Below are 12955 nucleotides of genomic sequence, written 5' to 3' on the forward strand. Positions count from 1 at the left end.
ACCTATCTTGTTGATCTTTGTCTATTGCACAGCACATGGCATGCCGTCTGACTGCAGCAGACATCCAGAAAATCGTCCTTGGATTCACACAGACAAACATACACGGAGCCTTACACATGCGCAGACGTGTGCACACGCTTAGGGACACACATGTGCCAATACATTTTTCTGTGCTCATCTTGGCTGACCGTCGGGTCTGTAGCGTTCAACTGCGCTGCCACCTCCTCCTCTGGAAGTACAGCATTCTCCACCCCTGGCTCCTGGGACCTACTCTCGCTTGGATTTCAATCTACCTCTCTGGAAGTACCTCTCAGCCTCCTTCGCGCCCCAGCTCCTCCCCAACTTGCCCTTAAATGTCTTTGTTCCACATAGCGCCATCTCGGCCCTGCCCTTCTCACTTTGGACCTGTTGGGTGACTTCATCAGAACCAAAGATACATTTGCAAAAGTCTAGAAAAGTCATAATCCGGGTTAGCAGCAGCAAAGCTCTCCGTCCTGACTTCCAGAACTGCAAAACCTGAAGGACTTCCTACCCTCCTCCCGGCACCTCCCTCCAAAGGGACAGTCACAGGACCCACGGCTTATTTCACCTGTAGCAGCTGCTCATACGTGAGGCTCCCATCCTCCACCCTCCTCTCTGCCCCTAGTGGCGCTGTGTCAGCTCAAACCCCTCCACTTTTCACCTGGACCCATGGTCAGGCCCCCCGTCTATTCTCTTGGCCGCTGCCGGAGTGAGCTCTCACCAGTTCTGTTTCCTCGCGAAGTCCCATCACTGTGGATAAAGCGATGCATACATGGGTAGCGGTGTGACGAATCAACTACGGCAAGACGTTAACTGTCGAATCTAAGGGGTAGGTACAGGAGTGTGCGTTCCAATCCTCTCAACTCCTTTGTACTTCAAAATTTTCAGAAGATGTTGGGGGAAATACCCTTCAATGGTTTCTTTTGGCTTTTGGGATTAAACTCAGACCCCTTCGCGTAGAACATAAGGCCCTCTGTGATCTGGCCGTTGCCTCACCCTCTGTAACCTCATCTGCTACCACTCACATATCCCTTTCCCACAAGCCATCCTGAATTACTTGGATCCCCCAGCAGAGTCGTGGTATTTCATTCCTCTGAGCCCTCGGACTTGCTGTTCCCGATTCCTAGAATGCCTTTCCCTGCGTTCTTCTCGGGTGATCCCTAACCCCCATGCACTCCTCTGACTCATCTCAAGTGACACCTCCTCCAGGAAGCCTTTGCTGACTCCTCAGTTCGAGGCCCCTTATCTGGTTCCCACAGCCCCTCCCGTATCTCAGCAGAGATGTATAGTACGAAGGGCCTCAGATATGCAGCAGCAATGGAACCCTGGCCTGAGGACGGGGCTCTAGTTACCCTACGCCTCCGAATCACCTATGATCTCTCATTTCTTCCCTCAGAGGACGCATCCTCAGGCATCTGCCCTGCCTTTGCGCCAAACACACTTAGCAGGCTGAGCGAATCCTCAGGCTCAAACTGACAAGCCAACCTCGGCAACTCCAGCCGCCGAAGCTGTCCTGGCCCCGGAGCCCCAGAGCCTGCTGGCGGGGGATGTGCCCTGCTGGCGGGGGCTGTGCCCTGCTGGTGGTGGAGGCCCCCGAGGAAGCGCTCCAGGCAGGGTAGGGAGGAAGGCGGGGCCTGCGGCTGTACAAGTCGGTGTCCCGGGCCTGGGACGGAAGTTGCAGAAGTACAATTAGTTTCAGTTTTGTTTCTCTTTCAGGAGCCCAGCAACAGCAGCGTCAGGGCCTCGGGGGCCCCCACTCCGGGTCCTGGAGCCCCGGCTAGGTAAGGAGAGGGGCTTGGAGGGCGATTGAAGGGACAGCTGAACTGGAGGGGGTGGGGGAAGGGGGAGAGCGGGAGGAAGGGGAAGGGAGTGGGGAGAGGGACCCAGAAGGCGGGAGGAGAGGGGAGGAGAGGGGAGGCTTCCCCCGCGGGGCCAGAGATCCGAGACTTCCTGGGGAAGACCCCCTCCCACTCTCTGAGCTCTCCAGCCAGCCCCTGCTTTCTGGAAGTTTGGGGGAAATCCCCCAAGTTTCTTTATCAAGTATTTCACAGCCACTGTGCAGGGAGCTGGGGGCATTCACAGCTGATCCTCATGTGACTCCTACCCTCCAGAGGCTTCTAGGAAAGCAGGAGGCCTCTTGCAGCAGGAAAGGCTGAAAGAAAAGGGCTGGAGGAGATGGGGCAAAGGCTACGCGGTGACCCTGAGTTTGAGGAACTGGAAGGAAAGAGCGAGGCAGCCCCTTCCTCTCAGGCATCCTTCTGCCTGTTCATTTCAGGATAGTCGAGGCAGGAAGAGGGGCCCTCACAACCCGTGATGCCGCTGCCAGGGCCTAGGAGGCAGGTGTACAGGGCTGTGGGAATTGGGGTCCCTCATACTCCCCCACCCTCCGGGAGTCAAGGCACATCTGCCCACCCAGACCCTCGGCGGGTCCTCTGTGCCCTCCCCTCACCTGGCATCCCACCCCCAGCAGGACCCCCAGGATCTATTCACACCAGACTCGCATCCCATGTGCCACAAGGCCTGTCAGTGGGGGACACCGATCGTTACACCGGCAGGTCTCTAAGGCTGTGCTTCTTGGTGTTGTCATATCTCGCAGGGCCTGACATGCAAAAGCGGCCTTTACTTTTTCATAGTTGCTGAATGTCTGCAGGGAGGAGGGAGGCAGCTCTTTATCTCAAGAGACCAGAAGAAAATTCCTGGCCATTCAGGTGAGACCCCAGACCTGGTGGGGCTTGAGGATGGGGGAGAGGTGAGAGGGCAGGTGGGGGCCACCGTGGAGGTGCCCTCTGTCCTCTGACCCCGACCCCTCGCTTGCAGAATGGTTTCCCAGGGCTCCTCGCCCTCCCTGCTGGAGGCCCTGAGCAGCGACTTCCTAGCCTGTAAAATCTGCCTGGAGCAGCTGCGGGTGCCCAAAACGTTGCCCTGCCTGCATACCTACTGCCAGGACTGCCTGGCCCAGTTGGCCGAGGGCAGCCACCTCCGATGCCCTGAGTGCCGCGAGACTGTGCCTGTGCCGCCCACGGGCGTGGCTGCCTTCAAGACCAACTTCTTTGTCAACGGGCTCCTGGATTTGGTGAAGGCCCGAGCCGGTGGAGACCTGCGCGCAGGGAAGCCGGCCTGTGCACTGTGCCCGCTGATGGGGGGCGCCAGCGCGGGGGGGCCAGCCACAGCCCGGTGCCTGGACTGCGCCGACGACTTGTGCCAGGCCTGTGCCGATGGGCACCGCTGCACTCGGCAGACCCACAGCCACCGAGTGGTGGACCTGGTGGGCTACAGGGCAGGGTGGTACGACGAGGAGGCCCGGGAGCGCCAGGCGGCCCAGTGTCCCCAGCACCCGGGGGAGTCCCTGCGCTTCCTTTGCCAGCCCTGCTCCCAGCTGCTGTGCCGGGAGTGTCGCCTGGACCCCCACCTGGACCACCCCTGCCTGCCCCTGGCCGAGGCTGTGCGTGCCCGGAGGCCAGGCCTCGAGGAGCTACTGGCGGGCGTGGACAGCAACCTGGCCGAGCTGGAGGCCACCCGGCTGGCGGAAGAGGAAGCCTTGGCCTGTCTGCGGGAGCAGGCAGCCAAGGTGGGCACGCAGGTGGAAGAGGCAGCCGAGGGGGTCCTCCGGGCCCTCCTGGCCCAGAAGCAGGAGGTGCTGGGGCAGCTACGGGCCCACGTGGAGGCTGCCGAGGAGGCTGCACGGGAGAGGCTGGGGGAGCTGGAGAGCCGGGCACAGGTGGCCAGGGAGGCGGCCGCCTTTGCCCGTCGCGTGCTCAGCCTGGGTCGGGAGGCCGAGATACTCTCGCTGGAGGGGGCAATTGCCCAAAGGCTTCAGCAGCTGCAGCGTTGTCCCTGGATGCCTGGGCCAGCCCCCTGCCTGCTGCCCCAGCTGGAGCTCCATCCTGGACTCCTGGACAAGAACCGCCAGCTGCTAAGGCTCTCCTTTCAGGAGCAGCAGCCCCAGAAGGACAGCGGGAAAGACGGAGCCAGAAGCCAGGGAGGCGCTGCAACCCCGCCCCAGAGCAGGGACGGAGCCCAGACCCCAAAGCAGGACAGCGCGCAGCCGCCCCAGGAAGATGGAGCCCAGACCCTAAAGGCGGAGAGAGCCGAGACGCCCCAAGAAGATGGAGCCCAGACCCCGAAAGAGGGCAGAGCCCAGACACCCCAGGAAGATGGAGGAGCCCAGTCCCCAAGGGGCGGCCGATCCAACAAGAAGAGGAAGTTCAAAGGCAGGCTCAAGTCCGTTTCCCGGGAGCCCAGCCCAGCACCTGGGCCGAACCTGGAGGGCTCTGGCCTCCTCCCCAGGCCCATCTTTTTCTGCAGCTTCCCCACACGGATGCCGGGGGACAAGCGGTCTCCGCGGATCACCGGGCTGTGTCCGTTTGGCTCCCGGGAGATCCTGGTGGCAGATGAGCAGAACAGGGCCCTGAAGCGCTTCTCCCTCAATGGCGACTACAAGGGCGCGGTGCCCGTCCCCGAGGGCTGCTCCCCGTGCAGCGTGGCCGCCCTGCAGGACGCCGTGGCCTTCTCGGCTGGCGCTCGCCTCTATCTCATCCGCCCCAACGGCGAGGTGCAGTGGCGCCGGGCGCTGAGCCTCTGCCAGGCCAGCCACGCCGTGGCCGCCATGCCGAGCGGGGACCGGGTGGCCGTCAGCGTGTCAGGCCACGTGGAGGTGTACAACATGGAAGGCAGCCTGGCCACCCGGTTTATCCCTGGGGGCAAGGCCAGCCGGGGCCTGCGGGCACTAGTGTTCCTGACCACCAGCCCCCAGGGCAATTTCGTGGGGTCAGATTGGCAGCAGAGTAGCCTGGTGGTCTGTGACGGGCTGGGCCAGGTGATTGGGGAGTACGGGGGGCCGGGCCTGCACGGCTGCCAGCCGGGCTCCGTGTCCGTGGATAAGAAGGGCTACATCTTTCTGACCCTTCGGGAGGTCAACAAGGTGGTGATCCTCGATCCGAAGGGGTCGCTGCTCGGTGACTTCCTGACGGCCTATCACGGCCTGGAAAAGCCCCGGGTGACCACCATGGTGGATGGCAGGTACCTGGTTGTGTCCCTCAGTAATGGGACCATCCATGTCTTTCGGGTCCGCCCTCCTGACAGTTAAAGGGCTGGGACTGGAGAGACACTTCGGGGTGGGGGGACTGGGGGGGTAGAGAGAAGGGAAGCAGGGCGGCCCGAGGGATGTGGTGGCCGAGGGCATTTTCCCAGAGAGCAGGGGTTGGCAACTATTCAAGGTGAAGTGCGAAACCGCTCTTCAGGTGCGCAGGAATAGGGACCAAGGCGGGTGGCATGGCCGAAACCCTCGGAAGCGGAGGAGGAGGGGTTGGAGGGGTACTGGGCATTAATGCTTCTTGCTTTTGCTGGGGGTGACTGCCACTGCCGCCGCCGTAGAGTCTAGGTTTCCAAGATGTGTAAGCTAGTCCTGATTTGGGTTCTTTAAAACCATTCCTGATGGGGTAGCCCAGGGAGAGTCTTGGGGAAGTGGGTAGAAATAGTCCTTTAAGCCCAGGGCTTGAAGGGTATGTCAGGTATGTACTTTCTGGAAGAGAGCTGAGAACCCCCTCCCCTCTGACTTGAACGGGACGCACCAAGTCAGAAGAGGTCTGGGATTTTGAACCCGGCCATAAATGGCATCTTCCACCAGCCTCGGCTGGGAAGTTGAGGCTCCTCTGATAATGGCGTCCCCCAGTGAAGTGCGGGCTGGACTTCATGGGGGACCAACTGTAGACACAAGCCGAGGCCAACAGGCGTTTACCTTTAAGTCCGTGAAGAGAATGTGCTACTAGAAAATGGAACCCGGCGGGGTTGGAGTCTAAAACACAGGGTTCTGAGTGTGAGACAAGGGGAGACCCTGGGTCTTACCCCCCGACTTCCACCACCCCTCACCTCCAAGCCAACCTGAGGCCAGACCTATGTAGGATTTAAAACCTTTTCTTTTTTGATGTCTTTACACTTCCTGGAGTTTATTTTTAGCCCCCTCTTAGTTTTCTGGCACAATTCCTTTTGAGAAATTGTGGCTGCACTAAGGGGTTGAAGGCATTTGTCCATATTGCCGTTATGGGTGGGGAAAAAACCTAAGCCTAGAGGCCAGGTGCCGGACTCAGGGGCCAAACCGGTTGGAAGACCTGGGAAGTCGGTAGTGGGGCTGGGATGGGCGGAGGGGTGAAAATCTCATGGAGGGATCCCATCAGAAGGGAGCCGTGACCACCGGCCTTTTGCACAGGCTGTGGCAGCGGTGGAACTGAGGTGGACATGTTTAGCCAGGGGCTGTTGAGAGGTGACCAAAGGGAATAATATGTAAGGATCATGGGCAGTGAGTGTTCATGGGAACCAGAGAGATTTTGGACAAGTCCAGATGGAAAATGCAGGACATTAGGTGTAGGGAAAAGAAAATCTGTTTCCAGGGAGGTCGTTGATTGTTTAATGAAGTGAAAGGGGAAATCATCAATGTCAGGTGGACAAATTCAATTATATAAAATTTTGAAATGTATGCACAGGAAAGAAGAACGAAGATTAAAGGAAAATCAATGAGATGAGGAAATGACGGAGCATTGATCTAAGGAGTCTCCAGTATATGGAGCGACTAAACAGATCTACTGGGTCAAATGACCAAATAAGCCGTATACCCAAGGGGAACGCACACAGGCCAGGACACATAAAATGAAACATAAGATAAAATCGACCACTTGCATTCGTCAAAAATACATTTTAAAAAATATGTCGTGGGGAAATAGACCCCTGGCACTATAAATGATGCTTCCTGGTGAACAGTTTGGCAATTCTTGACAAAAGTCAAAGAAGTGATTATAAGACGAAGTTATCTCACTTTGGGGAGTACATTCTGGGAAAAGGATACAAAAGGAAAAAACGTATCTGCACACAGGTATTTGTGGCCACCCTGTCTATTACAGTCTTTGACAGGAAACAGCTCAGCTTAGCTCGCCAATTCTGGCTAGACCAGAATCTAGCCAAGTAGACTGTGTTCTACCAGGACAGTGAGCTGCTGCCTTCATGGATGACAATTATGAGAACTATTTAGGAGAATATGATGTTATATGATGCAATCGTAAGCCAAAAAAAAAAGATTTTGGCTTTCTGTTCATGTAATGATAGCAACAAGATAAAAGCATGTCTGAATAGTTACCAAGTGGAAATAGGTTCAAAATGTGTAAATAGTCAGTGATTGGGGAGATTGGGTTCTTTTTATTTCATGCTGTTATTCATATATGCACACTTCTACTTCAGTTATTACTGTCCGTTAAATAACATATATGCTTGACTACTTCAGAAAAATACACTCAAGAATAACTACTGGATTTGTGAATGAATGTGTCCGAATAAGTGAGACTGTTCTGTCAGGGGTAGGGGTGGGGGGCTAGGCAGGAGTCAGGAGGAGAATCCCAGCCAGTCAGGACCCAGCAGGGAGGAAGGTTCGTCAGAGCAGGATCCTGTCTGGTGACTGACCAAGGAATCTGCCCTGGGAAGTTTGCAGAGGTCAGGTGGTCCCCGTGGGTGGTCCCCGTGGGTGATCGGTCATTGTGGAGTGTCCAGAGACAGGGGAAGTTCTTACTGAGTTCACCAACTAATTCAGACCAACTGGAAACCAAGTGGCGGTTCTGCGGAACCAGATGGTTTAAGATGAGTTGCACGAGTGGGGTGCCGTGTCTGTCTTCTTTGCAGCTCTCTCTACAGAGTCAGCACAGTGACGGCTCCTAGTAGGTGCTCTGTAAACGCCTGTGGAGTGAATTGATGTCTAGAAAATGCCAGGTTGTCCAAAACTTTGGCTTGTGGGAAATCTCCAGTAGGGGGCACTGTGGACACAGCCTACCATAAGCCTCCAGGAGACTGGCTCAGCTCTAAGTCACAAAAGAGGTGAAATTCGCGTGTCCTTCTTATATGTCCTGGGCAGGGGGTGGGGGTGGCGGGTCCTGGCCTCTAGGGGATAAATACCTTCAGGTTTGCAGAGCCGCATGGGAGCCACGTGCAGAGGGCCCGGCTGGTGGAATGGCTGCAGTCAAGTGGCTCACCCCTGAGGCAGGAATAGAGAACTTCCAGAGGGAAATATCACCTGGATTCAGGAAGAGAATCCCACAGATGCCCTAAAGATGAAGGAGGCACAGGGCTTTCCATGACGCTGTAGGAAGCCTGGGGAGTCAGGCACTGGACGATTGACAGACTTACTGAATTTTCCTCGTGAAGGGGTCGGGGTGGGAAGACACAGAACATGGCAAAATGTGAAACGGATGAGAAGTATAGCATTGAGCGTAATTTGGAGGTAAAATCCTCAGTGCCCCAACTGTCACCTGGGAATCCTAAATCCCGGCACAGAAAGCACTGCTCAGTGCGGAGAGAGAGTTCTCGGCTCAACTACAGATGTTAAGTAATAGGAACATTGTGAAACATCCGACATCCGCACCCTGCATTGGACTATGACAATGATCGCTCATTCCTTGTGCTGTCTGGAGCTCTCCAGATCGTGTAGGAAAGGAGAACGCCGTTCGGGTAGAGAGAAAGGGAGTAGAGAACCTTGTTCATATTCTCTGTGCTTAAAAAAGGAAGGTGAGGGCTTCCCTGGTGGCGCAGTGGTTGAGAGTCCGCCTGCCGATGCAGGGGACACGGGTTCGAGCACTGGTCTGGGAGGATCCCACATGCCGCGGAGCAACTAGGCCCGTGAGCCATGGCCGCTGAGCCTGCGCATCCGGAGCCTGTGCTCCGCAACAAGAGAGGCCGCGATAGTGAGAGGCCCGCGCACCACGATGAAGAGTGGACCCCGCTTGCCACAACTAGAGAAAGCCCTCGCACAGAAACGAAGACCCAACACTGCCATAAATAAATAAATTTAAATGATAAATCATATCTTTAAAAAAAAAAAAAAGGAAGGTGAATGAGGCAGTGGAGACCTGGGTTGAATGCTGGCTCTTCCAACTAAATAGCTGTGTGATGTTGGTCTAGCTCCCTAACCTCTCTGAACCTCAGTTTCTACATCAGTAAAATAGCGATAATAGTATTCACCATGCCCACCTCACGGGGTGGTGGTGAGGACTGGCTGAGAGGCATAGAGAAGGATTTTGTACCCCATAAAGCTCAAATCTGCAGTCTTGGTTGGGAAAAATTTTAACCGACTTTAGCACTGACTTATTTTCCATCAGGGTAAGCTTGAATGGGGATATTGTGCGCATGCATTGTGAGGGGAAAACTCGAGGACGTCTGGGTAGAGTTGTGACCTGCTTCTCCTTTGGAGGAGACTGTTCTGTTTCGCTTTCCAGCAGTTATTTGGAGAAGCCATTTGCTAAGACACAGCAGTGACCATAGGAGCAGAAGGGACCGATGGCCAGCTTGCTAAGACCAAGGCCAGCTGCGAATCAGGCTGTACTAATGAAGGCCTGATAGCCATAGACATTTAGAAGAAATTCAAAATGGCAAGAGTAGCCCAATTTTTTGGTAATTTAGAGAAAATATAATTTGGGAGAAAATAACTCTTCTTTCGCTGTAGTCTTATTATTATTGTATCTATAATGCCATGTCATCGAATAATCTACAGAGATAATATTCCAGAGGGGCAGACATTCAAGAGAGAAGTCAGAAGTCTTCCGAGGAAATTGATGAGGTTGGTGACCTGAGCTGGGCGAGGTGTGATAAGTGGGTGCCAAGATCAAGGTATTTGACCATTTCTCCTGGGCAGGTCAGCTGAGAACTAGAGTTATCTCGTAAGTCAGGTGGGAGATTGGATGGGGATGCAGAGTTCTGTTTGGGGGAGAAAATAGTCTTGGACTAGCTGGGGCAGGGAGCTGCCAGAGAGAGTGCTCAAGAAGACGTTCCCATTAGGAGAAAGATGAAGTTCAGATGCAGGCTTAGGAAAACAGGTAACTTGACAGAAGGTAACAAAACCAGCCTACCCAACTGATTCATGAATGTAGTTTAATTAAATGAGTCTGGATGGGAACAAAAATAGGTCACAGAGTGATTGGAGGTGTGGAGAAGGCTCAACAGGGTCTGGCTGACCTCACCCTCACCTGAAGCCTGGGTGAGGAATCTTTGGGACCGGGTGGAGAGGGGACCATATGTAAAGAGGCAATTAGGAAGTAGTTTGGGGAGGTTTTGGAACGCTATCTGACTTGTCTTCAGAGAAAGTTTGAACTGGCTGCATTAGCAGCTAAGAGAAATGGGCTTGAAAATGGTGGAATTGGGGCCTCTGTACCAGTGGTGTGAGCCCAGCAAGTATTTCTTCGTTGCCACCAGGCTGAAGAATCTGTGTTGTAAACTCTTTCATTCCTTTATACTTTGTATCATTCTTTTCTGTTTCTTAATAAATTCTTTTGAAACATGTGGACCTTCTCTCAGATGGTTCATGGGTCTGGGAAATGATCAACACCCAGGTAGCGGACCTCCCTCGCGGTCCAGTGGTTAAGACTCCGCACTTCCACTGCAGGGGGCGCAGGTTCGATCCCTGGTCGGGGAACTAAGATCCCACATGCCTCGCGACACGGCCAAAACAAATAAAAATACCCGGGTAGTGAAGGGAATCAGATATCATGGCCGTTCCTTGATATAGCTCCAGAGATGCTACACAGGATCCTTGGGGACATTTCAGAAGCAGGGTGATCAGCACAGTCATCGTCTGTGGTCCCAGCCCTCGTCCCGGGCCACTCCCACCTGTAGGGCAGAGGGGCCCTCTGGGCAGAAGTGTGCATCTTCCAGGCTCACGTTTGGTGGGAGGCAGCCCTCAGGTGATCCGGCCCCGCAGGACCCCGTGGAGGTGTATATGAAGGAGGTGGGCCAGGGGCCCAGGTCAGGATGGCTGTGCCCATCACTGGTCTCTGCTCGTTTTCTGGCTTGTGGGCTCCATCTAACGTGCTGCATTTGTGATCCCACGGTGGCCCCTGCAGGGCTGGGAGGTACCCAGGCTCTAGGAATATCTGCCTACTGGCCCAACCCACCCCCTCTGACCTCCTCTCCAAAGCCCCTCCAGGAGCTCCTGACCCTCCCTTCTGAGTCCTGAGCAGGAAGAGAAAAGATCTCAGGTCTTTATTTCGAATTCACTCAGCCTCCGGCCTCCGCATCAAATACGGGAGTCAAGCAACAGTTATGGAGTGCCACCTACCCGTGCTTCACATCCATCGCCTTCCGGGATGGAAGTAGGCACCATCGTTATTTTACAGACACGGAGACCTAGGCCTGCGAGCTTTGCTCATTTTAAGTAGATTTCGTTTCTGACTCCAAAGGCTGCCCTTCCGACCAGCTCTGAATCCGGAGCCTCATTCACCGATGAGAGAGCTGAACGAAATGAGATCTGAGGTTCTTCCCCGAGCTAACAGGCCAGGACCTATCCCTAAGCAGGTCCAGAATCTAGACCCAGGAAGGGAAGCTCAGTGATGCCCCCCATACCTCCACCACCATCTTCTCAGTGCCAGAGAGGCCCCGCCTCCCCACGGAGCAGGAGTGACATGCCACAAGAGAATGCTCTAAGTGGCTCGTGGGGAAGCAGAGGGTGTGGAGGGCCCACCACTGCTGCGGTGACAGCCTGAATAAGAATTCCGCAATTCATCATCTAATGACTCAGCCTGGCTTTGGACCAGAGCCTCTGTGAGCCCTGGGGAGTGTGACTCAGCAGCTGAGGGGGCCGGGCGGGAGAGCCTGTGGGTCCATGTGAGCGGCGGCTGTGGGGAGAACGGCCTGTTCTAGCTCCAGACCCCAAGGCGAAGCGTCTGGCCCTGTGGTCAGGCACATGTGTCCTCGGTTCCCAGCCATGCGGCCCAGCCTCCTCCCTCAAACCTGGGTCTCTCTCTCCTCTGCATTGGAGAAGTCGCAGCCCTGGAGGCGGCAGACCCACTGCCTCTGCTCACAGCCATGGGGTCTGCAGCTAGTCGCCAGGCCAAAGACTCTGCAGGCCTCTCTCCTCTTCGCTGCCCTGCTGGGGTCAGGCCACCTTCGAATAAGGGCAGCAGAGGACACACTGTAGGGGTGGGGAAGCCGGGCTATGTCACAGGCTGGGCACACAGCTCGACAGATGTTCACTGTATCCCTCCTCGTCACTGGGGTCAGGGGAAGGGGGCTCTGGGGTCTCGATTTTGCTCCAGGGTCAACTCAGAAAATGTCTCTTCCCCATCAGAAAGGGCAACGTCTGTTTCCTCTCCCCTGAACACTAATTTAGGGACAGTCTCACCAGAAGAAAAGAGCCAGAGCAAGGAGACATGGAACAGCCCCCGAATCCAGCGAGGGGCCAGGGCACCGAGGCCAGGGGTCCACGTGCAGGGCGGGTGTGCACAGACCCGCTTCTTCCCTCCAGCGCCTGCGTCCCTCCCATCTCTGACGGCCCTGACTACTTTGTCACCTCGATTATTCACACGCAGCTCTTTCCTCACCTGCAAAACCCTTCAGGACAAGAACTTCTGATTCACACTGAATTTTCCATAACCAGGTGTTCTATAAATACTGGTGAGTGAAAAGAACAAATGAGTGAATTTGGGCTAAAATCTAGTCCCTGTCACTTACGTCAGATAGAACACAGAGAGGAGCTGGAAACATTGCTGGGCCAGGCCCGGAGGCAAAAAGGGTTTATCCCTTTTCCTTAGAAGGGAACATGAGTAAGAGTGAAGTTATCTGGAAGAAAAGATAGTAATCTCACTCCGCTGTACTTCTCCCATGTTCCACAGCACTTTAACCTTCTAACATACTATTCCATTGAATTATTTGTCCTACTAATTGTTATAGTTTGTCTCTTCCTCCAAATTCTACCCCAGGTAGAACGCAAACCCCAGGATGGGGCATTTTGCCTGTTTTGTGCACTAATACCTCCTATGCCCACAGAATGGTGCCTGGGATACGGTAGACTTGGAATGAATGAATGGTATCTATGAAACGTTTACTTGGAGGCAGGCCCCTCTCTACCGGTTATGCATTTATGTGTATTAAAGTCCAGGTAGGTGCATAGTATTATCACCTCTGGTTTAAT

The 12955-nt window shown here is 54.9% G+C and overlaps 1 protein-coding gene across 2 annotated transcripts; it reads left to right on the forward strand.

The window, feature by feature from the left end:
• The first annotated feature begins 1719 nt into the window (after window positions 1-1719).
• Window positions 1720-10331, forward strand: TRIM56 (tripartite motif containing 56). 2 transcript variants are annotated; one of them, XM_030872106.2, is made up of 3 exons: window positions 1720-1802; window positions 2618-2729; window positions 2839-10331. In XM_030872106.2, the coding sequence occupies exons 2-3, from the start codon at window positions 2662-2664 to the stop codon at window positions 5105-5107; spliced, it is 2337 nt and encodes a 778-aa protein (XP_030727966.1). In that variant the 5' UTR covers window positions 1720-1802; window positions 2618-2661; the 3' UTR covers window positions 5108-10331. The 2 variants fall into 2 exon arrangements, with proteins under 2 accessions (XP_030727966.1, XP_030727969.1); XM_030872109.2 differs by having other exon boundaries at window positions 1722-1802; window positions 2655-2729.
• Window positions 10332-12955: the final 2624 nt, after the last annotated feature.

The sequence above is a fragment of the Globicephala melas genome, chromosome 15 (assembly GCF_963455315.2).
Source record: "Globicephala melas chromosome 15, mGloMel1.2, whole genome shotgun sequence".
Classification (NCBI taxonomy): Eukaryota; Metazoa; Chordata; class Mammalia; order Artiodactyla; family Delphinidae; genus Globicephala; species Globicephala melas.

What these genes read in the sequence shown, in the direction of transcription:
- TRIM56 (XM_030872106.2), top strand. Translation starts at nt 2,662, where the DNA reads ATGTCTGCAGGGAGGAGGGAGGCAGCTCTTTATCTCAAGAGACCAGAA. An exon ending in GAAAATTCCTGGCCATTCAG is followed by an intron (nt 2,730 to 2,838) that starts GTGAGACCCCAG and finishes CCTCGCTTGCAG; the next exon opens with AATGGTTTCCCAGGGCTCCT.